This window comes from Muntiacus reevesi, chromosome 1 (assembly GCF_963930625.1).
Source record: "Muntiacus reevesi chromosome 1, mMunRee1.1, whole genome shotgun sequence".
NCBI lineage: Eukaryota > Metazoa > Chordata > Mammalia > Artiodactyla > Cervidae > Muntiacus > Muntiacus reevesi.
The window spans coordinates 82,286,450-82,314,416 of NC_089249.1; the positions used below are offsets into that span (position 1 = coordinate 82,286,450).

General features: G+C 44.9%; 2 protein-coding genes across 6 annotated transcripts in view; one reads left to right on the forward strand and one right to left on the reverse strand.

The window, feature by feature from the left end:
- Positions 1-20,026, reverse strand: PRUNE1 (prune exopolyphosphatase 1). Of its 3 annotated transcripts, none has more exons than XM_065904661.1 (8): positions 19,901-20,026; positions 11,300-11,392; positions 10,427-10,629; positions 8,590-8,774; positions 7,706-7,864; positions 5,938-6,032; positions 3,677-3,835; positions 1-1,899 (listed from the first exon to the last, which is right to left on the reverse strand). In XM_065904661.1, the coding sequence occupies exons 2-8, from the start codon at positions 11,336-11,338 to the stop codon at positions 1,471-1,473; spliced, it is 1,269 nt and encodes a 422-aa protein (XP_065760733.1). In that variant the 5' UTR covers positions 11,339-11,392; positions 19,901-20,026; the 3' UTR covers positions 1-1,470. The 3 variants fall into 3 exon arrangements, with proteins under 3 accessions (XP_065760733.1, XP_065760725.1, XP_065760741.1); XM_065904653.1 differs by lacking the exon at positions 19,901-20,026 and adding an exon at positions 18,534-18,742; XM_065904669.1 differs by lacking the exons at positions 8,590-8,774; positions 11,300-11,392; positions 19,901-20,026 and having other exon boundaries at positions 10,427-10,584.
- MINDY1 (MINDY lysine 48 deubiquitinase 1) overlaps positions 19,622-27,967 on the forward strand; it is a 9,610-nt gene continuing 1,264 nt past the window's right edge. Inside the window, exons 1-8 of one of the 3 annotated variants that reach the window (XM_065904633.1) lie at positions 19,622-20,500; positions 22,620-23,437; positions 23,988-24,045; positions 24,441-24,505; positions 25,266-25,424; positions 25,761-25,863; positions 26,655-26,797; positions 27,727-27,918. In XM_065904633.1, coding sequence (XP_065760705.1) covers positions 22,985-23,437; positions 23,988-24,045; positions 24,441-24,505; positions 25,266-25,424; positions 25,761-25,863; positions 26,655-26,797; positions 27,727-27,918 — 1,173 coding nt within the window. In that variant the 5' untranslated portion in view covers positions 19,622-20,500; positions 22,620-22,984. The remainder of the gene's footprint in view (positions 20,501-22,619; positions 23,438-23,987; positions 24,046-24,440; positions 24,506-25,265; positions 25,425-25,760; positions 25,864-26,654; positions 26,798-27,726; positions 27,919-27,967) is intronic. The other 2 variants (XM_065904640.1, XM_065904622.1) reach the window with 2 other exon arrangements.

Here is a 27,967-nt window from a genome sequence, read left to right on the forward strand (position 1 = left end):
TCAAACAGGAAAAAAGTATTTAATACTTTAACAAAATGCAAAATAAAAGTAACCAAGTTACAAAACGTAAATTCCTTTGGTTCAATAATCACACCACTATTTTATACCTGCCAATGGCTACAAACATCATCCCTTCAAAGTGAAGTCAGACTGTTTCCCTCATATGAAGACATCATGCCAAAACCATCACATACCCCACTGTTCAGCGAAACTGTTGACAACCCACAGGAGACAGAGCTGTTGGGGAGGAAAAGGGGGAACAGGTTGGTCTGAAGAGAAAAGGGAGACTCTACACATGCAGAACAAGTCAGGGCCGGGGTGGGGGGGTGGGGATCTGTGCTGGGTCACTATGGAATCAAACCCCTGTACATGCTACATGAGGCTGAGGACCTTGGTACAATTACATAGAAACAAACAATCCAGTGACCCTGAGCATTCCCAGGGAAACAGAAACAAAAACAAAAAAACAGAGAAGCAGAGGTGAAAAAGGATGGTGGCAACGGGACAGAAACCAGGGAATATCAGTTTTGCAGACAGGGAAATGAGACTCGAAGGAGTGAGTGTCTGAGCAAAAGACGCAGTTTATGGCACTCGGTATGAAACTCTAGTTTCCTTCTAGTGTTTCCTTCTACTCTGTGCAAGAGGAGAATGAGATGGATAAGAAATCAGTAGAGCCAGGGCTCTTATGGTATTTTTGCCATCTTTTGGGAAGAGTGCCCAGGAGGTCTTAAGGTCTTCCCAGGTGTCTCCTGAACCAGAGGTCTTCTGCATCCCTGCTCTGGCTCAGAGGGATCCAGAGAAACTGAGAGCTAGGCCACCTGATCAGGACAGAAGACAAGGGCCTCCAATCTGCCCCTGAACAATCCTGAAACAGTCATAATAAGTTGAGAATAGAAATTTAGCCATCTTGGATCAGACACCATCACCTAATTGGAGGGCAGAGAGAGGAGTCATGGAGGTGGAAATGAGCTAAAGGCTGAAAATTAGAATAAGCTTAAGGTAGGTATTGTGTTCAATAAATACTTGAATTAATAAGAGAATAAATGAATACTGGAGACAATGCATGTTTGGGTCCATGAGAAATACTGGTTCTGTTAAAGAGCCTGACTGAGGGCACTCTTGGGTACACATTATTTCTGTGTCACTCTGCTGCACCTGTATGTTACTACATTATGTAATACATACAAATGTATGTTATTACATTATGACCGTGGCAAATGAAATAGATGATAGTCAGTGCAGATTTCAACAGTTAAATTAAATAATAAAATTTGTTTGATTGGTTGAGATTGTGGGGGAAAAGGTAGAAAGCCAGCTCAGCTTTCTTTCTCTTCTTTCTCCTCCTAGGTTAATGACAACAGTACACTAGATTCTGGAACAATGAAGAAGACAGAACTGCTGAAACATCTCAAAACATGCATTCAGGATGGTTCAAGCAACCTCTCTCACTTTCCCCTTCCCTCCCAACAGTCATTTCTTGGACAGGGAGGCAGTGGTAGATTCTGACAGCGAGATCTGACTACATTTCTCGAAGATGACCTCGGCTGAGAATTTCGGCAGCCCCTGATCCAGGGGGCACTCGTCCACCAGGCTGTTCATGGGCGTGGGGGGCAGTGGAGGCTCCTCCTCATCCTGACTCAGTCCAGAAAGCAGGGAGTTGCCTGCCCTGTCCAATTCTTTGTCCACCTGCTCCCTTGACACACCCTCTGTCTCAGGCTGTCCTAAAGGGATGTCTGTGGAGTCAAAATACGCTGACAGGGCTTCCTGGAGCAGAGGCAGAACTTTCTTTCGAGAGATCTGGGTGTTGCCTTGAAGATAGGCTTGGAGGTTAGGGTGGCTGCTTGGGACAGGGGTCAGCTTCAGGGACGGAGAGTGGGAACGTTCCAGGATTCCACAGATCTAAAGAGGAGACAAGACGGGGAGATGGTATATAAGGTGGTGAAGCAAAAGCCTGAGACTTCTAAGAGACTTCTCTAGCAGAGGAGGAAAAAAAAATGTTTGGTTTTTTTAAATTTTAAATGAAATTATCCAAAGTTGTTTTATTGCTTGCACATCAGCTTATACTGATTAGTAATACACAGTATTTTAGAAACAGAAGAAATATTTGAGATCATATATTTAATTTTGTTAATAAGTAAACCAAAGTCCAGAGAGATTTGATGTCTTGAACACAGATGATGGTAGAGTCTGAACCAGAACCTGGGACTCCCAGCTCCTAGAATTTTGTTGTTTCCAAGGGTACTGCTCTGTTTAAAAACTTAAACTCTATCCTTAGCTGAGATGGGCCAAGCATCTGCACTGGAGTCAGGGGAACGATAGAGGCAGAAAGAATGAATAGATCAAATGGGGCTGGGAGGTATGCCAGGCACTGTGCCGTGTCTGGCCATTTTCAAATACTACTTTTCTCACTTAATCCTCACAACTACCTTACTGGTTGTTATTACTATTACCCTCATTTTTAGGTAGGGAAGCTGAAGCTTAGGTAGATTAGGTAACTTGCCAAAGGTCAACTCTGAATGAAGCAAAGCTGATAGTTGAACTCAGGTCTGTCACTAGAGCAGTGTTCTAAATTATTACATACCATTCTTACCAAAGGAGAAAGACAGGAAATGGTAGGGCAGCCCTTGAAAAGAGGACGACCATTTCCCAGCACAGAGGCAGCCAGGGTGATGGTCAAGTCACCAGAGGGACTGTGGCAGGAGAAGAGGGGAGATTTAGGAAGGTGGGGTCAAAGCACCCTTTCCTTCATGACATGATTACTAAGAGTACCTTATGCCCAGCAATGAACTTCACATATGATACTATGTTTCACGATCATATCACACTAGGTAGTAATATGGCATTTATGGACTCAGAAGTCAACTGACTTCCCTTTGGTCAAAGGGCCAGTAAGTGGCAAATCTGGGACAGAAAAGCCTATTTATCTACCTTTAAAAGGGTAGTTCTTTCCACAATGCCAAACTTACTTTCCATTGAATGAAATTACGTTTATGTTTGCTTCCTGGAGGAGAAGATAAAGACAGACAGAGGTGGGAAAAGGCAGACATACCTTTTATGAACAAAAAGATTATCTGGCTGTATTCAGACTAGTCTAGCAGTCCTCACTGCTAAGAAATCCAAAGACTCTGGACTGCCTTAAGTCCACTTTAAAATTCTTCCCTGAGTTTATGAGTAACCAACAGAGGAAAAGAAAAGTGGAAAAGTGAGAAAGGTGGCCAAATGGAAGATCAGAGTTAAAAACCAAACCTGCTCCTCAACTACTCTGCAGTTAGCACAGAGTAACTAATCCTTGCCCAGTTAAAGGATAAAAAAGGTTTCTCTTCTGTTTTCAGTTTTCAAAGCAATATGGTAAAAAGAAAGAAACTTGATTCCCAGGAGTTAGGAATTAGTGATTAAATCAAGTTTTAACTCCAGATTTATAACATGTTCTTTTAGCCCAATTTCAAGTCCTACTAAGTAGGAATTGTTTCTCTAATTTTCTTTAGAATCTCCGTTTCTCACCAATAGCATGATCAAGGATAGTCATACATAGAGAAAATGGAAAAAAGGAAGGAGGGGAGATTCTGGAAATAGATCAAGGACCTCTGTATAAATACAAGAGCCAAGGAGAGGTCTTTATAGAACAGAGCAGTGCACACAGGCTGAACTCCATAGGCCCTCTAGGACAGAGACTCACCGTCATTCGAAGCGCTGCGTGGGGACAGAAAACAGCCAACTGCCGCACTGGCTCATTATAAGTGTTGAAAAAGATAGTCATGGCAACCAGGGCATCATAGCTGTGAGCCTGGCAGAAGGCATGGAGATCTGCAAGGAGGCCAGACCTCTGCAGAAAAGCCTAAAACAGAAGAAATGGACAGGGGTGAGGGCTACAGCTGGACCCTCATTATCATCCCCAACAAAAGATGCTTATGAAAGGTTTCTTTGCATGATAACCTGGGACTTGTACTCCATAAAAAAGGTATCTAGTATTTATCCTGTGCTATTTATGTGCTAGAAGGCAACATATAGAATGAGGAGAATACAGGCTTTGGGTTCAGACAGAATTGGCTTGGAAATCAGCTCTATTGCTTCTCAGTTATACAATCAAGGATCTCTGATCAAAAGTTTCCTCATGTAAAATGAGGATAAATCATTTACCAAACATGATTGTTTTAAGAACTAAAAAATGATAATGTAACTAATATGTTGGGTATATCCAAGGCTATGTTGCTATTGCAATCAAACAAGCAAGGTCTTTGCCTTGTGGGTATTTTTATTCTAAATAAAAATAGAATACAAATGGTGCATACAAATAAGTACAGACAACATGACAACTGCATCCTTGGCTCTTCATTCTTTGTCTGTCTATATTCTTCTCCAAAATCTCACGCGGTATTTCCTCCAATGAATAACACCACCAGCTGCTCCAGATTAGGGCTTTTCTTTATTCTTGGTATCTCTAATGAGTCAATTTATACTGTGATTACGGTACTTGGAAAGCCTTTTGTATTCTTTTTTTTTCTTTCTAGTTTTTCTTTTTATTATAAAAAAATCTTTTTTAAAGAAAGTTCTTGGCTGTGCCATGTGCCATGTGGGACCTTAGTCCCCAGACCAGGCTCTGAACCCCTGCTCCCTGCAGTGAAAGCGCAGAGTCCTAACCCCTGGACTGCCAGGGAATTCCAAGCCTTTTGTGCTCCTATGTTTGGTTCCCAAACTAGGTAGTAAGAGAAGAGGCCAAACTATTCTTTTTTTGTTTATTTAGTGTTTTTTACATGTTATTTAGGAGAAAGCTGTGCAGTCTATGAAAGTAAGTGTCTAGATCAGGCTGTTGACTGATTTAAACCAATATGATATGGAACTAGGTATTAAAATACCATTATCAGAGTAATATTCATTCACCCATTTGACAAATTCACTGAGCATCCACTATGTGTCAGGCACTGTCAAACTGCTGGAGATATACCAGAAACAAAAAAAAACAGGGTCCCTGTTTTGGGGGAGTCGATAAACTAGCAGAGGAATACAGACAAAAAACAAGGAAACCATTAAACATGATTATTTCAGTGTGCTGAGTGCTTTGAAAAAAAACAAATAGGAACTTCTTGGCAGTCTAGCAGTTAAGATTCTATGCTTTCCACTGCAGGGGACCCAGGCTTGATCCCTGGTCAGAGAACTAGATCTTGCAAGCTGCATGGCCAAAAATAAAAAGTAATTCTTAGAGATTTTTGAGCGCAAAGGGTATTACTTTAGTTAGGGTAATCAGCAAAAACCTTTTAAAGGGGGAGACACCTGAGCTAAGTCCTGAACAAAAAGAAGGAGCCAGCTCTGCAAAAGGAGTGCAAAGGCTCTGGGTTGAGAGTGAGTTTAATGGTTCTGAAAAACAGAAAGCAAACGGGGGTGGCTGCAGTACTGTGGGTACAGGAATGGGGCTGGAATGAGCAGGTATCAGAGAAAAGGATGAAGGCCTGATCAAAGATGGCCCTTTAAACCACAGTAAGGCCTTTAGATTTTATTAGAAGTGTGATGAAAAGGCAGTAAAGGCAGGAGGGCCAGCAGGATCTGACACATCTTTGTCCATGCCTCGCGGCTTGCAGCATCTCAGTTCCCCAACCAAGGATTGAACCCAGGCCAGAGCAGCCAAAGCACCAAATCCTAACCACTAGACCACCAGGGAATGCCCCTGGATCTGATTTATTGTCTTAAAGAGATCACTCTAGCTGCTGTGGGGAGAAAGATTTGCAGGGGCAGAAAGTGGAGACAGGGAAACCAGCATGGGGGTCACTACAGGTCACTGGGGGTCTCACAGTGCAGTGAGAGATGATGGACTGTGGAGTTACAGTAGAGATGGAAAAAAGTAGGTACAAGATATATTTTGGAGGCGAGCCAGGAATAAGGGACAAGGTTACAAATAAAACTGAAGGTTTTCTCTCTCCACCCACACCTACATCTTGCTCTTACCTCCACATCCATATATATTGCACTAATGGCCACCTTAGTGCCTTGTCTGGAAATGGTCTTCTGGTCCTTTCGCAGCATCTGCTCTGTGGTCAGTCCTAGAAATTGGATGTGAGACTAACGGTCAAACAAGAGAACCAAGAGAACCCAAGGTCTTAGGGTCAGGAAGGTGAGGACACCAAGACAGGTCAAGAAAGAGGAAAAACAGTCGCTCTTTGAGGCAAAGAACAGGGCTCATAACTCAGGATGTAATTCTAGAATGGAAATTTACTTTAAATAAAAAATTATTTTCAATTAGTGGGTCACAACAGTTACCTTTAGAGCAAGGGACTTCGGGGAGCAGGGAAAATGGAAGAAGAGAGGCTTTTACTCCTGATTTTCCCCTTTCTGGGTTGTTTCACTTTTCTAAAAGTACATGTGACCTTTCTTTCTCTTTTTTAAATATCCACAAGCAGTGAAAGAAAGTCGCTCAGTCATGTCTGACTCTTGGACTGTAGCCCGCCAGGCTCCTCTGTCTATGGAATTCTCCAGGCAAGAATAATGGAGCGGGTTGCCATGCCCTCCTCCGACCCAGGGATCAAACCGGCTCTCTTGCACTGCAGGTGGACTCTTTACTGTCTGAGCCACCAGGGAAGCCCTGGTGCTCCATTTCTTTCTCTTTTTAAAAACGTCAACAAGAGAGAGCTGGGTAAAAAAAGTCATGGAATTTTTTCTCCCTTTATTTTGTCCTTTGTATTACTGTTTTTGTTCAGTTGCTAAGTCGTGTCTGACTCTTTGCAACCCCATAGACTGCAGCACGTCAGGCTTCCCTGTCCTTCACTATCTCCTGGAGTTTGCTCAAATTCATGTCCATTGAGTCAGTGATGCTATCTAACCATCTCATCCTCTGTCTGCCCCCTTCTCCTCCTGCCTTCATTTTTTTCCCAGCATCAGGGTCTTTTCCAGTGAACTGACTCTTTGCATCAGGTGTCCAAAGTATTGGCACTTCAGCATCAGTACTTCCAATGAACATTTAGGGTTGATTTCCTTTAGGATTGACTGGTTTGATCTCCTTGCAGTCCAAGGGACTCTCAAGAATCTTCTCCAATACCACATTTCAAAAGCATCAATGTCCTTTGTATATTCACCCTAAATGTTTCTTCTGCTTCCCTTACCAGTGATCTAGAGCTCTCATAATTCAGTACGGTTGACCCTCTGTATGCAGGCTTCACATTCACAGATAAGGAGGGCCAGCTGTATTCATGTATTTTGCTATTTTATATAAGGGACTTGAGTTCAACCAAGCATTCTGGCATCTGTGAGGGATCCTGGAACCACTTACCTGCAGATCCAAGGGACAACTATATTCCTTCAGCATACTTATGTCTATATTTTCTTTCTTTTTTTAAAAAATATATTCATTTTTTTTTGGCTGTGCTGGGTGTTAGTTGCAGCATGTGGGATCTAGTTCCCCGACCAGGGATTGAACCTGGTCTCCCTGTATTGGGAGTGCAGAGTCTTAACTGCTGGATCACCAGGGAAGTCCCTAAATTTCTATATTTTCTAATTAGACTGAAAACCTCTGAGACTCTTAATATATTCCTTCATATCCACACAATATCCAGGACAGAACAATCCAGTAAATGAATGATTAGTCTATAATTAGACTCACATACTAGCCAGCTTCTTTCTGGTGTAAAGCTTAAATCACTCAGCATGCTCTGACAGTATTTTGCTGGTTTTCAAGCATATAATGAACAAGGCTTTTGTCCACTAGTTTAACACTTCATACCTGATACATCAAACTTGGCCTTTTGCAGAGAATCAAAGATGTCATTTCTGCTGGGGAGATCTGGGAAGAGGGCCTCTAGTTTCTCTACATAGTGGCTGTCCTTAAGGGTTGCCTTCCCAATTTTAAGGTCCATGTTCACACAGTCCAGGATGATTGTTCCTGCAGAGGAGGAGCATGGCAGAACTCAAATCCTGTGGCCCTCCATTCCTGGCAACTAGAGCACACATCACCCTCAAACCCAATGGACACAACACCTAAGGAGACTATATGGCAACTCACAGAAAACAAAACAAACTGGGACAATGTCCTGAGTGAGACATCCCAAATCCAAACCGAAATGTAGGCACAGAAATGGGGAAAAGGTAGAAAGGAAGTGTGAGTATCTCAATTCCTGGAGATTTTGAAACCTAGTCAGAGAGAGGTGACCTCTCTTCTGTAGGCCAAATTCCAGTTGGAAGAGATAGTTGAATCCAATTCTCTTTTTCTTTTTTTTTTTAACAAATGGAGAAAATAAGAACAAAAAAGGTTAAGAGATTTGTTCAAGGTCATGTAACTACTTCCTGAGCAGAAATGGTATTAGAATTCATTTCCTGCTTCTTTGGCTAGTCCTCCTTTCATTATGCAATGCTACTAATAGGCAGCTTCTAGGTCTGTTGTTTGATGCTTCCTTTCTGCTCTCTCCAACAAAATATTCCCCAGGCCTTCAAAGGACAAAGTACTCGAAAGCCTTTATAATGCCTAATTGCTCCTTGAGAGAACCTCCTCCGTTATGGACTAAGTGGCTTTGAGAGGGCATGGTCAGGCTGGAAGACTCTAGACTTCTTCACTTTCCCTTCTCTGGGATGGGATACAGGGTCAGGTCCCAACCCCCAAGCCACCCTCACCATGAAGAAGGGCTGCAGTTTGCCTGTCCAAGATCTCTGGTGCCCCCTGCAGGATTCTCTCGGCCACCAGGGTAGCGCAGGACCCCACCAGCTCAACTGAAACATGGCAGGGAGGGCAGTGTTTCTGATCGATGGGCCGATGGTCTAGCACCTCTGCCACTGCCTCCTCTAGGGCTGCGTCACTTCTGTGTGGGAAAGGGGGGGTGTGGAGGAAAGAGAAAGAGAGATAGGTAGGGGCACTCCAGCTGTACCTCCTCATGAAGAAAAGACAGACATCTTAGACGAACACTTAGATCCTTGATCACTTCCACCTCTGCCCCACTCCTCTCAATTCTCTTCTTAAATACTAAAACTGAGGCCGTCTTTAAATACTGCATAAGTGAATTTGACAAAGTATCAGCTACCCATATCTCATCCACATATTTGATGTGCCTTTCCTGTCGACACCTGGGCACCCAACATCTAAATCTCTCCTGTTTCCTCAATTCACTTAATATCCAAATTTCATGCAGCTCACAGGATCCTATGGCTTCTGGCTCAATTCCCATCCATTCCATTCTCTCCAACTCTCTGCTACTGCCTTATTCTAAGCCCTCAGTATCTCTCATCTGAACTATTCCAACAGTTCCCTAACCAAACCCTTGCTTTCAGGATCCTCCTCAACTGTCCTCCACAAGGTTACCTACAAGATCATTTGAAAAATGCAAATTTGGTTCTGCTAAGACCTGGAATAAAGAGAATTGACAATAGCTCCCCGCTGCTCTAAAATAAAGTCTAATCTGGGAGAGCCTACAAGGTCTCCATGATCAGGCCCCTGCCTACCTCTCTAATCATCTTTTTTAGGTCCTGCTTCTCCCTCACAGTTTATGTTCCAGTCATGCAAAACAAACCCCAGTTCTCCCAAGTCACTGTACTATTTCATGCCTGCCTGCATTTTGCTAATCTTAATGTTCATTACTCTGCCTGGATACTTTTCCTAATTACCTCACATCCTCATACACCAAGCAAATACTGAGTCTTTCAAGACTGAGATCAAGGATCCATTCTGTTAGAAAAACTTTCCTGACATCCTCCACTCCCCACTTGTATATTTAACCACTCCATCTTCCATGCACCTGTTGTCCCCTAAATGACAGTTACCACTTACCTCTAACACCCATTACAATGACCCGTTTGTCTAGTTCCCTCCTCTGACTGATAACTGCTTGAGAACAGAGACTCCACTTCACCTTCATCCTCTAAACAGAAGTTTATTAATGAGTGAGTGGATAGATGGACTAATGCCCGAAGGCTGTCCTCTATCAGTAACCCTGCTATAACCAGTGTGCTCAAGGAAAAAAAATATTAGTGTTAGCAGGAGCCAGACACTTGGAAAGATCAGTATTCATATTGCTTTGTTGGCCAGTTTTTTCCAATCCTAAATTAGGGATGGAATTATTATAGGTGTGTACATTTGTTAGTACTAGCACTAATGAGATACTGCTTTATGAAGGAAATGATTTTGCTAATTTTTTAAAAATACAGTTGTAACCATTATTCAAAGGTTTCTATTACAATAAATCTGCCATGAAATCTTAAAACAATGATACCAAAGGTAGATCTAAATTATTTCTGAGTTATCCTTTAGTTTGAACTCTCCATGTTTCTATTTCTTTTTATTACTTGTATAATTAGAGAAATGACAATATTTTTTACTGCCTTTCTATATCTGGTATCACCCATCAATTATGATTAGCCCATGAGATCCCTGAGAGCAAACATTCTTCTTCTCTTTGAAAATCTTACTGGTCACAGCCCATGGCACACGATAAGCATCAGCTTTATTTCTTCCACTTACCTGGGTAAGACATGATGGTCAACAAGGATGAGGGTCAGCTGGCCAGCCTGGTGCAGTGCATGGAGGTCAATCTCATCCCGGAAAATCAAGAGGGACTCTGGAATGTGAATCTTCTGAAGGAAGAAGACATTGTCACCTCGTAGAGGTAGCTCTGAACGTTTTATATTTAAAACTGGCACAAAGACTTCCTCGGCCTCAGTTGTCTGGATAGGAAAGGGAAAACAAGGTCTGGCTGTGTTATGTAATAGGACAGGAAAAGTCACAAGACCACTGGAACCAAGGGAGACATGATCTTGGGGAAGTTACTGCCTTCCTCAAAGCTGCAGTTTTCCAGTCTGATCAAAATAAAAGGATGACCCTTGCCCTCTTTCCTTCTTAGCAATAACCTGAAGGTCAAAAAGACAACTCATGGAAAATGTCTAGTTCCAGATGCTGCAGAGAAGAGACTATCAGTCCTCCAGAGCCGACATGGGCATGAGGAATATACACAGACCACTGACACTCACTGTTGTTCAGTCGCTAAGCTGGGTCTGACTCTTTGCGACCCCACGGACTATATAGCACACCAGGCTTCCCTGTCTCCACTGTCTCCCAGAGTTTGCTCAAATTCATGTTCACTGAGTCAATGATAACTCAGTAACTGACTGTGTGAATATTGCTTTATGGTTTACAAATTCTTCAAAATACATCTGCTCATTTGACCCTCACAGCAACACTGCAAAGTATTATCATTTCAGATTGTATAGTTACTGATATGAGACTCAGCAAAGTTAAGGGATCTGAGTTACCTAAGGCTAAATGCTATCAAACAGCAGAGCTGGGTTTTGAATCCAAATCTTTTCATTCTAAGGGACTCTGTTCTTAAGTACTCACCTTTGCCAGGTAAAAAGCCAGGGCAAGGGCTGACACCATGGAGTCCAAGTCACAAGCTTCATTTCCCAGCACAACATGTATGGGTCGGGACTCCTAGAGAGGTGGGAGAATGGGATTAACAAAAGCATCCTCTAATCATTTCCATTTATGTAATACACATGTAGGGCTGCACACACATCCTCTCACTGACCTTCATAGAGGAGGTAGGTCAGATATTCTTATGGGTCCTCATTTCATGGATAAGGATATTAGCTAAAAGGGCATATGTGTTTTGGCCAAGCTTTAAGCATTCCACATGTATCTACTTAGTGGAAACATACTCCCTCCTGTCTACCACACTGTCTCCTTGAATGTTAACTTTCAGAAGAGCAGTAAATAATTCTCTGATTCTTATGCTCCTTGGGATACTCAAGGAGTAGTCAAAGGTACAGCATCTGGGGTAGCCGATGTACTCAAACCATATCAACTCTGGTTTGTACTTTTTTCCTGTTTTCAAATAGGGAAAAGAATCCTTGTACTAAATGAGAACAAGTGAACAGACTTTGAAAATAAAAGTAAAAATAAGATCAAGTCCCTTAGCCAGATATCTAGTCCATGAAATTCCCCCTACTCAGAGGAGTGTCAATGATAGCCAGATTAACCAACACTCTCACACCCAAGAAACTGATACTTTCTCCAACTGGTTCAGATTAAAACAAAAACAATTGCTGCTGCTGGAACTTTTATTTTAAAGCTTTGAAAATCTAGCTGCTGATAAGAACTCTGAAGAGGGAGGCACATCTGTTGCTATTATTAACCTTGTTACTTTGCATCTCCCTGTCAGACTTTAAATAAAATACACTAAAACCTACAGGTGCCCAAAATAGCAAAGATGCATTTGGCCAGGTGGTATGAGACCATACAGTCCATGGCTCAGCTTAGGCACAAGGATTCTCTCTTACCAGTTTACTTTTGAATTTCTATCTCAGCCTACTTCTGAGAGAGAGGAAGGAATACGAGAGATTCCTTAAGAGATACACTAGCTTCTTAATTTCAGCACTACTGGCCTTTTGAACTGCACAATTCTTGGCTGCAGGGGCTGTCCTCCTGTGCATTGTCAGATGTTTGGCAGCACCCCCAAACTCCACCTCCAGTCATGACAATCAAAATGTCTCCAGATTTGCCAAATATTCCGCGCAGGACAAAATCACCCCCAGTTGAGAACTGCTGGGTTACAGAAAAGTGAAAATCTACTCTGGCTTCTTCAGTCAGGGAAGATTTGCTAGACAGAAGAGTTTAGAGAAGTGGGGAAGCATTTAGAAGAGTAAAACATAACAAGTAACGCTTTATCAAGTAAAATAACTTTTGGAAGAAAGAGAATCTAGGGGGGACTGAGAATCCGCTTCCCTGTATTGACTGTTATCCACTCTCCTCACTTGCGCAGAAACCCAAAGCCAGAAAGGGACAATTTTAGAAGACTTCTGATGGTAAAAACTGTCCTGTCTAGTAACTAGGTAAGTTTTTATTTTGAAACCACCCTCTTCTCCCTCTTCTACTCCCAGCCCTAGTTGTTGTTCTTGTTTAGTTGCTAAGTCATGTCCAACTCTTGTGACTCCATGGACTGTAGCCTACCAGGCTCCTCTGGGATTTCCCAAGCAAGAATACTGGAGTGAGCTGCCCTACGGAGAAGGACAAAAGGCAGAGGTTATCTGTCAAGGTTTTGCACAAAGAGCTTCTGGGAAAAAGGGCTTCCCCGGTGGACTCAGTGGCAAAGAATCTGCCTGCAATGCAGGAGAGGCAGGAGACGTGGGTTCCAATTCCTGGATTGGGAAGACCCCACGGAGGAGGAAACGGCAACCTACTCCAGTATTCTTGCCTGGGAAAATCCCATGGACAGAGGAGCCTGGCAGGCTATAGTCCATGGGGTCCCAGAGACAGACACAACTGTGCAACTGAACACACACACACCCCAAAGGTCACATTTTTAAATCTTTTACCTCTGGGGAAAGTCTGCCCTTAGGTTCTCCCTTGTGCCCACTTCTCTAAGCCTATTTCAAGGGTGTGGCAGCCAAGACCCATTCACACCGAACAGCATGGGAGAGGGAAGATTCTTTTCAATATTAAACTCTTTGCCAACACAATATGAGAATTCTGCACCCAAGACCTGAGGCCCATAATAACTCCACTGACTTGCAATTTGTCCTCCTGATACCAGAGAAGGCCCCTCTGTTTCCTGGATACCATGAACTGACCAGATGGCTGTGGACCAGTGACAGCAAAGCACTTGAGATAAGTGGCCGCAGAGGTAACTCGCTCACAGAAGCGGAAAGGGAGGGCGCTATGTTCTCTAGAGAGGGAACTACACACAAGAGAGGCCATAGGGTCTGGAGAATAAAGGTAAGAGAACAGAGGGAAGGCAGAGCAGGAGAGGTCTATTGCTGCGCTTGAAGAGGCCCTCAGAGAACCCTTCCAAAATTCACACTGGTGCTGCTTCCCTCCAAGTGGCAGCTGAACTAGGCTCAATCAGACCCCCAGCACCAAGAGAAGGCTAAGTCAAAAGTAGGGACCAAATACAATGTCATGGCTCTGAGGGGAGGAGAAACGACCGCTAGAGGAAGGTGAATAACTAAGCCCTTGTGCTCAGCCAAGCTCAGATAGCAACCAAAAAGAATTCACACAAAAGGAATACTCTGGGATCGTCAGCAAATCTTGGAGCAGGAGCAACCAGGGGAGGTGGAGGCATTCCTTCCCCCCGTCAGCACCCACCACTCCCCTAGCCTGACTGGTCCATTCACCGCCCACAAAACATGATGTGCACATTCCCAACTCTGCCCTTCGCACTGTTTGTTCTTCTCTGAGAGCAGCCAAACTGTCACTGGAAAAGACCACAGGCTGGGGTTGAATCCCAGCTCTGCTTCTTCTTGTAGGACTTTGGCCTCTCTAAGCTTTTTTCCTCATATAAAAATGGGGATACTACTGTAACCAATTTCATGAAGTTGTTATGAGGGTTAAATGAGATAGCACATAAGAGCCAACTCTGTCATAGTTCAGAGGAGTTTTCTTCCATCTTCTTTCTCCAGCCCTTGCTGTCCTTACCCAAGCTCCCTCTCTCTGCAAATCTTCCCTGTACCCAGGCCACACCAATCTCTTCTACTTCCAGCTTCCTGTTCTTGGGGTACAGAACTTAACTACCACCTTAAGGAGCTCGCTATCTTTTCATGGGCGTGTATCACAAATCCTTAACATAGCTTACAAACTAGGTGACTATATACTTTGCTGTTCAAACCAGGACTCTTTTGAGAACGAAAAGGGCTTCAATTAATGATTATATTTCAATAAGCTATCCTGGGCAAGTCAGGTATATGAATGCTTAACTTACAAGGTACCATTCTCCTCTTCATTTAGGAAAAACATGTGTAACTCTTAACCCCCGCCCCATCCCCCACTAGCTGAAAGCACAGGCCAAACAGCCTCAGTTTTCTGACCATCAGAGGAAGACTTCAGGACAAATATAGCTATACTTAGAGCGTGAGGAAACCTGAGCTGCCAATGGAAGAAATACAATCTGAGAGCCAGGAGTAGATATAAGCTTTTTTTTTCCTTCCTTTAAAAAACCCACTAGTTGAAATGACTGTATTCTGATGTTCTTTGTGGCCTCAACAGTGTGAGAGGGGATGGTTTTAGGGCTAGCATAGAAAACCACTTCCCTTCTGAGGCTGAATACGGTCTGATGCTTACTCTACGAACTAGTTAATGAAGAAGGAAAAAAGGAGACAAGGAGTCAGAGATAGAGAAGCATTTCCGGCAAGGAAGATGGGACTAACTGAGTGACGCAAGGACTGTAAATTTCTAAGGAGAATAAGCCATTCCTGATTTCTGCCTCATGACTGAGAAGTGCAGACAACACACATTATCCAAAGCTTCTGGATGAACACCTAACTAGAATGTGGCCCCACCCTGAAGCAAAGACTGCCCCCCCAACTAAAAGTGACACATGACTTACCATGACTAGGACATTTAGTTAAATAAGATTTCTTTTAAATAGAACAATCTACTATCATTGTGGTAGCAGACTGTAGAAAATTTCACTGGTATCAAATGCTGAAAATATGGTATCAATAGGAAAGTTAGTTGAGTTGTCAGCTGTTTCTTATATAAAAGTCCAAGCATTCACGATTTCCTAAAAGTTATACTGTATTTTAATAGCAACACTCAAACTTAATAGTGTCTCTGGGGACTTCCCTGGTGGTTCAGAGGCTAAGACTCCACGCTCCCAATGCAGGGGGCCCAGGTTCCATTCCTGGTCAGGAAACTAGATTCCACAATCTGCAACTAAAGATTTAGCATGCCACAATGAAGAAAGAAGATCCCGCATGCCACAACTAAGACCTGCCACAGCCAAACAAATAAATAAAAATCAAAAAAACAAAAGGAATGGACAGAGGAATGGATAAAAAAGATGTGGTACATATATACAATGGGATATCAATCAGTCATTAAAAAGAATGAAATAATGCCATTTGCAGCAATACGGATGGACCTAGAGAGTGTCATACTGAGTGAAGTCAGTCAGCAGAGAAGGAGAACTATCGTATGACATCCCTTATTTGTGGAATCTAAAAAGTAATGATACAAATGAACTCACAAAATGGAAAGAGATTCACAGACTTAGAGAACAAACATGGTTGCCAGGGAAAATGGATAATTAGGAAGTTTGGGATGGTCATGTACACAACGCTGTATCTAAAATGGATAACCAACAAAGACCTACTGTATAGTACGTGGAACTCTGCTCAATGATATGTGGCAACCTGGATTGGCAGGGAGTTTGGGAAAGAATGGACACCTATGTATGTATGGTTGAATCCCTTTGTTTGTTCACCTGAAACCATCATAACATTGTTAATCTGCTATACCCCAATACAAAATAAAAAGTTAAAAGAAATAGTTTCTGTCTAAATTATGTCTTTCTTTAGATAAGAAACAACAGTGTAGCCTCTGGGAAATTCGATATGAAGAAGAAAAGGATCTTTCTCATTTTCTTTTTTTTTTTCATATTCAGGTAATACTTTATTATTCTGGCTTTGAAATAATTATGACAATACCCAGCAAAGTCCTAGACAGTTCAAGTTACAAGACTGTCTCCCCAAAGTTACTGAATAAATCACGTGCATGGAGCATCCAGGTTTTTTCCAATATAAAATAAAAGCCTATGTAACTGTTAGGCTCTGATAAATGCTTTAAAGTGAAAGTGAAGTTGCTCAGTCGTGTCGGACTCTTTGCGACCCCGTGGACTGTAGCCTACCAGGCTCCTCTGTCCATGGGATTCTCCAGGCAAGAATACTGGACTGGGTTGCCATTCCCTTCTCCATCTTTCTCATTTTCTAATTGTATATCTTTTTTGTATTAACTTTTTTTCACTATGTACATTCTCTACTTCCATAATTAAAAACAATCTAAATCATTGGGTGTCCACCTGTATGTCCCACTAATATTGCTAGTCTAACTTTCTAATCTAGGTCGTGTGATAGGAGCTCTAAGATATGATCTCTCCTTCACAAGTTTGGAAAGAGGAAGATCTTTAAGATATGATCTCTCCTTCACAAGTTTGGAAAGAGGAAGATCTAGACCTTGTTCCCTGGGGGAATGAATTCAGGCAGAGCAAGGTCAGGATATCAGTAATACTGAAAAAATCCAGTGTTTTTCAGCTTCATATTCCTGAGGAAGACATACTCTTAACCTGGGACACCGATGGAGAGTAGACACTGTAGAATAGATGAATGCAATGAAATGCCATCTGGCAAGGTTTCAGGTTCAAAGACTCTTTATCAAATGGTGAAAAAGACTGGTTATTTGGGTCATTAGGGAAAAATCCAACCTCTTGGCCCTTGGAATGGTGCCAAAAAGCCTCTATATTAGTCTTTAATGAGTTCCCTGTGGTGGAAATCAGAGGTAACCAAAATGAATTGGTCCCAGATTGTGTTATACATTAAAATGACCTTCCCAAATTTGTATTTCACAAGGAAAAATCTGGTGTAATTGGTTTTACACTAATTGAACTTCATTCCTATTCTTCTGTTTTCAGCCATGCCACACGACACATGGGATCTTATTTCCCCCACTAGTGATCAAAACTGCACCCCCTGCATTGGAAGGGTGGTCTTAACCACTGGACTGCCAGGGAAGTCCAGCACTTCACTCCCATTCTTCAGGCGAGGACATTCCTATATTAGGACATTCCTATATTCCTATCATCCCCGACAGCAGCTGATTCTGCAGGAGGAATTAGGTGACTTTTAGGATTTGCTATAGACCAGAATCTTATTTCCCAGGGGAGTTTGTTGAGTTTAAGATACTTTAAAAGGAAGCAGAGTTAACCATCTGTCAAGGTTTCTCCAAGGGTAGTATAACTTGAAGTAGGGGGGCCAGGTGACCTCCTGGAGACTCTCTGGCCGGCTGTTTTCTGCTAGCTGGGAATAGCGACCTAACGTTGCACGACCAGTCAGCAAGGCTGGGAGATTCCAACTGGCTCAGAGAGCACCAAAAATAAGCCACAAAGCATTCAGGAGTCATGCATATAGTTTTGATTCCAAACATACTTTGTGCTTATCCCCATCCAGGTCGCGGATTTTTATGTATTTTGTGTGTGTTAAAGACAAGGAAGTAAACTGGAGGCAAAGGAATGCAAGGCTGTGGATCAACAGACATGCCTGATGTACTGTGTGCGTTTACCTTAAAAACAGATTTAAAGTGTAACACCATAACCACCTTTAATTTAGAAGGAGTTAGGCCCGTCAGACAAAAACCGCCGTTCAGAGGCAACAAAGCCGTGGGCACAGGTTCCCTCGTACCCCCGGGGTTCACCTGGAAGCCAGGGCGCCAGGAAGGCCTCGTGAACGGAGAACTGAAAGAGGGGCGGGGAAAAGGGAACAAATACACCTCGCGGCCGGCACAGCCCGGGTCCCACTGACGGAACTAACCCAGCCACACCGAGCAGCGGCTCAGAGGCAGGACCCGGCCCCACGATTCCGCCTCCCCGCTCTCGAGCAGACCCAAAGGCTGGAGCCCCTAAGTGAGCATGCATTCCCACTCTCAAAGGCTAGGTTCTCCTTCCTCCCTCCTCAGGTTTCCAAGCCCCCACCCCACAATTCCGCGTTCCCTCCACATAAACCCTCGGTACTCCCCACATCCCACATCTTCGTCCTTCCTGGACCCCAAGGTCCATTCCTTACGATCACAGACAGGGATCCCTTACCTGCAGAGCAGCTCGACAACCCTGCAGGTAGTTCTCCATGGTGAAGCCCAACGTGTGCCACCGCCCCTCGCCGTGGAGAGGTTAACCGGCGAATGCGCCCCGCCCCGGACTCAGGGGCTTGCGGCGAGTCGGGAGGCGGGACTCGAACCCGCCACAAGGCGATTCACCCCGGGAGGAAGTGCGTAACCGGGCGCCCCGGGAGTCCGCCGTTACCCCGCCCCCAGCGGCGGAGGCCAAGTTCTGTGCCCAGAGACTCACGGGAGGCGCGAAGTGGGGAGTGGTGCGGAGGCATCCTGGGAAATGTAGTCCCGCAGCTCCGCTATGGCCCCCAAGAATTGCGGGAAGGAGAATTATCCGAGTTCACAAATGTGTATGTGTCATATAATCTATCTTTGTGGCTTCTGAACTTTCCCTCTTGAGTCAGGCTAAGTATAGCGTCTTTCCATAAATTATATCGACCACCTGGTTGACATCTAAAATTCCACTGGGCAAAAACAACTCTTCGTCTTTCTTGAATTCTCTTCCTTACCAAACTAACACATTATGTGGTCTTCCTTGTTATAAAAAAATTTTAATAATCTCTGACCTCTCTTCTTTACTTAATACCTATAGTCTCTTGCCAACTCCTGCTGCTTCTTTTACAACTCTGTAGCCATTTGGCAAAACGTCTCATTCTTCCCCGGTCTGTTGTAACCTGGGGTCTATACGCCCTGCCTCCCAGTTGTCCCAACTGCCCTTTCAGCCTGCGGAGTTGCTTGAAGTTTCATCCTGCCGTAGCCCTGTGAGTAGAGCTTGGAAGGCCTTTAAGAATGTAGAGTTGGGTTCCAACCTCCTTTAACTGCCACCTTCCAGCCCCAGAGGAGTGCAGCGTACTGCATGTAAATGTACTCTCACCATCAAATGTTCCCTCACTTATGAATCCGTCCCTTTTTTTTTTTTTTCTGCAGCCAGCCTCACACCAGTTTTTCCTCCTCATCAAGCTAGGAATTGAGGGGAAGTGATGGATGAGAAGCTGAGGCCTGTGGGGGTAACAAGGACCAGAGCACAGGGGTATGGAATCCCCTGCTTGCTCAGCTAGTTTTCTGCTTGCTTCACTCGCTGCTTCTTCCGCACCTTTTGCATTACCAGGGTGCAGCCCCACCGGTTTCATTTCTTAACTAAAAAAAAGAAAAAATGATACAGTACGGACTTCGAAAGGATCAGGATTTTTTTCACTTTAAATGAATAAATATGAAAATATCAGACTCTTTGGCCCTGTTTTTGGGAGGCAGGGCAGAGGACTGCCGCACCCAGGGAGATCCAACAAGCTTCGGTCCAGCCCTGCTCCTCCCAGCTCAGCCAGGGCCCTTGCTCTTCCCTAGTCTCACCAGAGAGGCACAAGTGCTCCATCCCTTCCAGCGGCAGGCGGAGAGAAGAGAAAGGGTCTGTTGTTTTTCTCTCCTTGTTTCTCTCCCTCACTGCTGATCACTAAGCTGCTGACCAGGTCAGAAAGCCCGAATGGAAATCCGCCAGTGCCGGGCAGGCTCCTCCTCCTTCGGGAAGCTTGTCCTTGACTGATTTTTCTTTGTCCCGATGGGGGAAAAAAGAGAGAGAGAGAAAGAACAAAAAAGAAAAACCACAAACTTCCTTTGAAAACCAGCGCTTGTAGACGGGGCCTGGAGCGCGCGCCCTAGACTCGGCGACTCAGATCCTGAAGACGCTCTGAGCGATCTGGGCGCACCTGGGCTGCACCCCTGCCTGGCTGCACCCTTCTCCAGGGCCCCCCGGTCGTGGGCGTGAGCCCGGAAGTAGCCACGAGCCAGCCGGGACCGCCGCTCGTAAACCTGGGTAAACCTGTGTAGACTCTGGCGTTGACAGCTGGGAGGCGGCCGGGACTGGCGGCGCCCCTGTCAGAGCCCACCTCCCTCACCGCAGTCCCGGAGTTGAACCCTCTTTCTAAGTCCTGGAACAGCCCCCACTTCTTTAAGGTAAAAACTGTCTTAACCATTTCCTTCAGCTTTTTTCCTTTCCCTCTCTAGCTTTGGGGAGGTGACCCTGCCTATCCTCCCACCCTGGGTCTGTCTAAGTCTGGATTTCTAGAGGCGCTCAGGCAGGAGTAAGTAAAAGAGATGCTACCTTTCCCCCTTTTAATTACACCTTCCCCGTCTCCCTTGCTAACAAGTAGACAGGGCACTGTGGCGGACTTATTCTGAGGGGAAAATCTAAACCATTAGTTGCATGAAGATTTGGGTCAGAGGGAGAGGGAGATTGGAATGGAACCCTACGCACTTGAAGGGAGAGTAAAGTTCCTGGGGAGCAGAGGTGGGAGGGGGAAGTGTCTTCTTGAAGCTACAGACCTGATTCCTGAGATTCTTCCAACTTCTGGCTATTTATTGCTACTGGCTAGGGAGGGGCAGGGGCTGTTTTACCTCCCCTGTCTGCCACCAGAGGATGATTCCAGAAAGTGTAGGATTTAGTTAAGAGGGAAGGAATGAATTCCTTGTTTAAGTACCTGAGAGTCTCAGAATGCATTCTGCTCTCAAGTACTCCATGCCCACTCCACCAGGTGTGGACCCTGTAGCCTGGAACTCTTCCAGTTACACTTCCTTCCCCTCTTCTGAAGAATTAGCCCACTTAGCTTTCAACCCAGTTTCTCTGAGACCCAGTTTCCTCTGGTAGTCCAGTTCTGGGTTCTTTTGGTTCACCAGATTGCCCAACCCCCACTTAATTATAGACCATTTGTGGCATTTGGATAGAAAAGATAAGAAGTAAGCCCTGTTTTTCTCCAAACTTTTAAAAAATTGTCCCAGGCTCTGCTTTCTGCCTCTGAGGCTCATCCTAAATGACATTTGGGAAGGAAGGAAAAAAGGAGAGAGATTTTTTTTAAAAAGTGTAAGGCCTGCGGGCAAATTTTGCTACTCCGATTCTAAATTAAATACATGGAATTGAGATGCAGCTAGCATAGATTATATTTTAATCAGAAGGGTGATCAATTTGGGTGACTAGTCTTATTTCCCTGACTTTTACTCATTACTCAACTTCACTTCCGAGGCTTTACCTTAGCTCTAAATTCCTGATTTACCTGATTGCGAAAGGAAGCATAGTCTCAGGTTAGGAGGAAGCAAGAGAAAAGGTTTCTAACAAGTTTATTTCTCTGCCTTTCTCACCCTGACCAAGGTGGAGAGGGGAGCAAGGAGGTTGAAGGGAGATATTTTCCAGGAGGCAGGGTTTGTGGTTTTTTATCATCTACTATCCATGGTGTTAGTTAAATGTCTATGCTTAGTGCTGGTAGAGAGCAGGTTAAACAGGTCCTGAGTTGACATTTAAAATGACCTAGATGGGAATAGATTGAAAGAAGATTTGCACAGATAGATGAATGTAGAGGGAGTAACTTTCCTTAATGTAAATCAATAATCAGTGTTTTCATATTCCATGTAGTGAGCAAGGGAGTATGGGGTTTGAGCAGTCTTCAGAGCATAGAGGAACTGAGGAGAAGTTGCTATCCCAATTCCAGCTGGCAAGAGAAGCTTACTAGAAGAATGGGGCTGGGGGTGGGGTGGGACAAATTGTACCTCTAATCTGAAATTACTTATCAGAACCCATCTCTGTTTGAAGTCACCATGCCTGCATTTCCCCTCCCCAGCCTACAGGAAGCTCCTCCCAGGACCTTTTTGTTGTGGTTTGCAATTGTGTAAAGCTGGAATTGTAAAGGTGGAGTCCTTCAAGGAGAAAGACTTCTTTCTCACCAGTGTTTCCCTTTAGGGGTATGATACTGACTCTTTTTCTTCACCCCAAGCACTGTTTAGCTATTTGGCCTTGGGATGAAGCAGAGAAAACAGGGCCCTAAAGATAGATATAAGCCATGTGTGCTCGGGATGTTCCCTGAAGAGTCAAGGGCAGGGGTGGGGGATGGGGCAGAGGATTCACCCTCATTCCAGCTATGGTGGGTTTTACCTACATGATGCTTATTTCAAGGTTAGCCACAGAGCACTGTATTAAGATCACTGTCAGTACTGTGTGAACATTTCTTTCTCCATCTCTGTTCCTTCTTTCTCCTTTTGCTCTCCCTTTCTGTCTTGTCTTCATTCCTTGTCGTTTCTGTTTCAGGAAAGCTGACGCCACCCAATGTCTTCAATCCCACCAGAGTTATCCCTTCCAAACCTTCGAGTCCTGTACCCTCTTTGGTCCCATCTGGTCACAGCAAGTTAGAGGTGACAGCTCGACCTGGGGCCCTTCTATTTAACCTAAAACTGTACTGCCCATAGCCTGGAGTGGCTGAACAGACGCTCACCAAGCCTTCCACACTACATTCCTTTTCCAAGATTTTTCTGGGTCTATTTACTTTTCAGTAAATAGACCCAATGATTTCCTTCTTATTGGATCCGTCTCCCTTTTGCATATCAAGCTTAGAGTAAGGCCAGTCTCTGAGGACAGTAAAGCCCTTTGGCACCCCTCAGTCGACCTTCCTGACCATGGAACACCATCAACCTGAGCATCCAGCCCCTGGTGAGGCCAGGACTGCAGAAGCAGTCAGCCCTGAAAACCACAAGGTCTTGTCCGAACCCAAAGAGCACCCTCAGGACAAGGATGCCAAAGAGGCGGACGGGGCAGCTGGAGAACAGGAGCCAGTAGAGCAAGCTTCACTGCCAGCCCAAGGCCAGGATAACTTCGAGTCCCCTCCACCAGATGCTAGCTCAAGCCAACCAGGGCCAGCCCAGGAGACTCAACCTGAGATAGAGACAGTGGGGGCCTGCTCCAGGCTCCAGGAGCTTCCCCAGTCCCCCAGGGCCCGACAGCCTGAGGTAGACTTCTACTGTGTCAAGTGGATCCCCTGGAAAGGAGAACAAACACCTGTCATTACCCAGAGCACCAACGGCCCTTGCCCTCTCATCGCCATCATGAATATCCTTTTCCTTCAGTGGAAGGTAAGAGGGAATTTGGATTGGGTCTTAGAAAATCTTGATCATTCTGCTTTTCTCAAACCTGTCAAACTTTCCAGGTTTTTCTTCCTTTTTCTCCAGGTTGAACAAATGAGATAAGATATTTGCAAAAACAAGACAATTAAAAAAAAAAGAAAACAAGACAATTATCTGTCCTATTCCTGCATCTTCTACTTGTCTAGCAAAGGGGAATGCCTTGCAGTTTTTCACATTCATTCCCTTGCTCCAGTTGAAGCCATTTTCCCCACCATACCTGACTACTGGATAACCCCTGCCCTCCTGCCTTTCTCTGGGTTCCTCTTTCAGTGCTCCATGAAGGAAAGCACACACCTGGCTAACTTTTTTTTAAAATTTATTCATTTTTGGCTGTGCTGCATCTTTGTTGCTGAGTCGGGACTACTCCTTGTTGTGGTGCATGGGCTTAGTTGCCACATGACATGTGGAATATTCCCAGACCAGGGAGTTTGTCCCCTGCGTTGGCAAGCAGATTCTTTACCAATGACTGGCCAACTCTTTGATCTCTCCTTGCCTCCAGGTAAAGCTGCCACCTCAGAAGGAAGTGATCACGTCAGACGAGCTCATGGCCCATCTTGGTGAGTGACTGGGCCTTCAAGAGGAATTACCTGAGAGGTTCCAGTGCTATCTACTGAGCCAGAAATCCAGACTATTGAGGGACTCCTCATTTGGGGATCTTATGTGGCAGGGAGGGTAAAGGTCTGTAGGGCTTCACTGCAAGGCTGGGGAATGAAAAGCAAAAGTCAAGGGGTCAGGAGTCCTGGGTCGTCATCCTCATTCTTCCCTTAGCTTTCACATGTGACCTTGAGTGGGTCCTTCACTTTTTGTGGCTTCTTTCTTCCTCTGAGAAAGGAAGGCCCTTTGCAACTCTGAAAATCTGTGGTTCTGTGATATTACCTCTGTTTTCTTGAAGAAGAGGAAGCAGCTTTTGGGACAGTGGTGGGGTAAGCTGATAAGGAATCTTGTCTTGTAGGAGACTGCCTTCTGTCCATCAAACCTCAGGAAAAGTCAGAGGGACTTCAGCTTAATTTTCAGCAGGTAAGGTGAAAGAAAGATCTGTGAACTGGGGGGTTGCAGGTTCATAAGGGGACACCCAGGCTATTAAGAGAGGCTTTTCTGATACTTCTCAAGAGGGTTCCTTGAACCATCATTTCTTTCTGCAGGAGGGAGAGAGTGTATCTCTGTCTTAGAAAATATGTTCATTTACATAAGATAAACAAGGATTGAGAAAAGGGAGGACTTTCCATTGTAAGAGAAACCTGGGGGAAAAAGCAACAAGATTAATTTTTTTTTTTTTTCTGGAGGTAGGAGTGGAACAAGAAGAGGGAAGGCTAGAATATCCATCATTTTCTTTTTCCACCAGTTTTATTGATATATAATCAACATATAATACTGTGTAAGGTTTATTTTTTCATTTCGTTTTATTTTTTTAATTGAAGTATAGTTGATTTACAATACTGTGTTAGTTTCAGGTATATAGTGTGGTGATTCAGTATTTTTGCAGATTAAATTCTGTAATAAGTTATTATAAGATACTGGCTATCTTATAATTAGATTGGCTGGGTATATGGGACTTCCCTGGTGGTTCAGTGATTAAGACTCTGTGCTTCCAATGCAGAGGGCATGGATTCGATCCCTGATTGGGGCCTCACAGCCAATAAACACGTAAATAAATTAAAAAAAAGATACTGGGATAATTTCATTTGCTATACAGGATATCCTGGTTGCTTATCTATAACACTAAGTTTATGCACAATGTACTGATTTGACCTATCCATCAATTTCTTTTCCACCCCAGAATGTGGACGATGCAATGACAGTGCTGCCTAAGCTGGCCACAGGTCTGGATGTCAATGTGCGGTTCACAGGAGTCTCTGACTTTGAGTATACACCTGAGTGCAGTGTCTTTGACCTACTCGGCATACCTCTGTACCACGGCTGGCTTGTTGATCCACAGGTGAGGGTGGCAGGGCCCAAGTGAGCCTCAGCCAGCTCAAGCTGAGAGAGAAGCAAAATTTTGTGGGGTTGGGGTTAGGGAGGTAGGGATTAGGTTGGCTAGGGAGGGGATTGGGGTCTCAAGGTTGGATTCAGTGTGGAATTCCTTTAGTTTTTAACTTTTGGGGGTAACATTCAAACACAAGCAAGCAATATGAGAATGGGTCAGTTCTTTAGACATCAAAAGTTTCAGGAAGCTTTTGTCATAGGGTTGCAATCCTTGTGGGCTTGGTTCATTTCCTTCCTAAAAAAAGCTCTCCATTTTGGGGGGTACCACCCCATCCCGCTGCCCATGTAGAGTCCTGAGGCTGTGAGTGCAGTCGGGAAGCTGAGTTACAACCAGCTGGTAGAGAAGATCATCACCTGCAAGCACTCCAGTGACATCAACCTGGTGACAGAAGGTGACATTCCTCCCTTCTCCTTAGCAATCTCATGTGGAGGGAATGATGGCTACTGAGGCTTAGTGTTTATTGTCTGTTTTCCCTCCACCATGTCCCATGAGAATGTAGGCACCACGAGCGGGAGTTTGGGGAGTTGTCTGTTTCGTTCGCTGACGTACCCCCTAACTGAGTGCAGCGCCTGGTTGCTCCATTAGCATCTGTTTGTTTATTTATTTGGCTGAGTCTTAGTTGTGACATGCGGGGGTTTTTTTTTTAGTGGCAGCCTGGGCTTCCCAGGTGGTTCAGTGGGTAAAGAATCCGCCTGCAGTGCAGGACATGCAAGAGACTCAAGTTTGATCCCTGGGCTGGGAAGATCCCCTGGAGGAAGGGCGTGGCAATCCACTCCAGTATTTTTGCCTGGAGAATCCCCATGGACAGGGGAGCCTGGTGGGCTACAGTCCATAGGGTTGCAAAGAGTAGGACACGAGTGAAGTGACTTAGCATGCATGTACACCTGCGTCTTTCTCTCTCATTTTTAAAAAATAATTATTTATCTGTGGAGGCTCTTAGTTGCGGCATGTGGGATCTAGTTCTCTGACCTGGGCCCCCTGCATTGAGAGCATAGAGTCTTAGCCACCGGACCACCAGGGAAGTTCAGCATCTGTTGAATGGATGAATATAACCAGGCTTCAAGGAGGGAATGTCACAAGGTGGGACTGATCCCTAGGGCTTTGGTAAGGGCTCTCTGGATGATCCTACTGTGGACTTTGGATTTGAGTCCCCTGTCCCTCTTTTCCCGTCCTTGCTGCCAGGCCTGATTGCAGAGCAGTTCCTGGAGACCACCGCTGCACAGCTGACCTACCATGGTCTGTGTGAACTAACAGCAGCTGCCAAGGAGGGCGAACTGAGTGTCTTTTTCCGGAACAACCACTTCAGCACCATGACTAAGCACAAGGTGATGAGGGTTTGGAGGTGGGAGGTTGGAGTGCTGTCTATTTCCTCGTGCCTGTTTCTTCTGGGTCAGTGTTTCAGTCAGGATAAGGTAGATTAAGCTGTGGTAACAAATGACCCCTAATGTCCCTGTGGTTTACCATGACAAAGGTTTATTTCTCATTCATGTTGCATGTCCACTGTGGGTTGGCTATAGCTCTGTCCCACATTATCTTCACTCTGCGGCCCTGGCTGACAAAACAGCCTTTATCAGGAACATAGGAGAGAGAGAGGGACACACCATGCGCAGTGTTAGTTCTGCTACCATCTCACTGGCCAGAGCGAGACATAGGGAGTAAGCTTGCCATCAGTGGGCCAAGAGAGTGTACATCCTCTCCCAGGAAGGGGCAGTGGAAGTTTTGAACAATACTATAGTTTTCCAAGGCTTCCCTCGTGGCTCAGACTGTAAAGAATCTGCCTGTAGTGCAAGACACCCGGGTTTGATCCCTGGTTGGGAAGATCCTCTGGAGAACGGAATGGCAATCCATTCCTGTATTCCTGCCTAGAGAATTCCATGGAAAGAGGAGCCTGGTGGGCTACAGTCTATGGGGTCGCAAAGAGTCGAACATGAGCGCGCGACTAACACACATATAGTTTTCCAAAGCTGGGAACTGTCTAAGCGTTCTAGGAATTGAGTAGAAGAGGGAAAGATCTTTGGTTCTTAAAGGATTTATCCTCATAGGCATCCCGTGAGCCCAGAGAACCTCGGGAAGTAGGATAGGAAGACTTCAGCCCCGAGGACTCCATGCTTAGCGGCAGTGACTGCCACACTCACACTGACGCGTTTCAGCTAGCACGCCGATCAGTCACATGGGCTCTGCGAATCTCAGATCACTTCTGGCCATGAACTTCTGCTCTCGCCCATCCCACCAGCACGTGTTCTCTTCCTCGCAGGGTCACTTGTACCTTCTGGTCACTGACCAGGGCTTTCTGCAGGAGGAGCAAGTGGTGTGGGAGAGCCTGCACAATGTCGACGGAGACAGCTGTTTCTGTGACTCCGACTTTCACCTCAGTCACTCCCCAGGCAAGGGACCCGGCTCGGAAGGTGGGAGTGGCTCCCCAGAAAAGCAGCGGCAGATGGACCAGGTGTGTGGGGCCTTGGGGGTGGGGGTGGGGTGCAGAGAGCGTGCCCGCC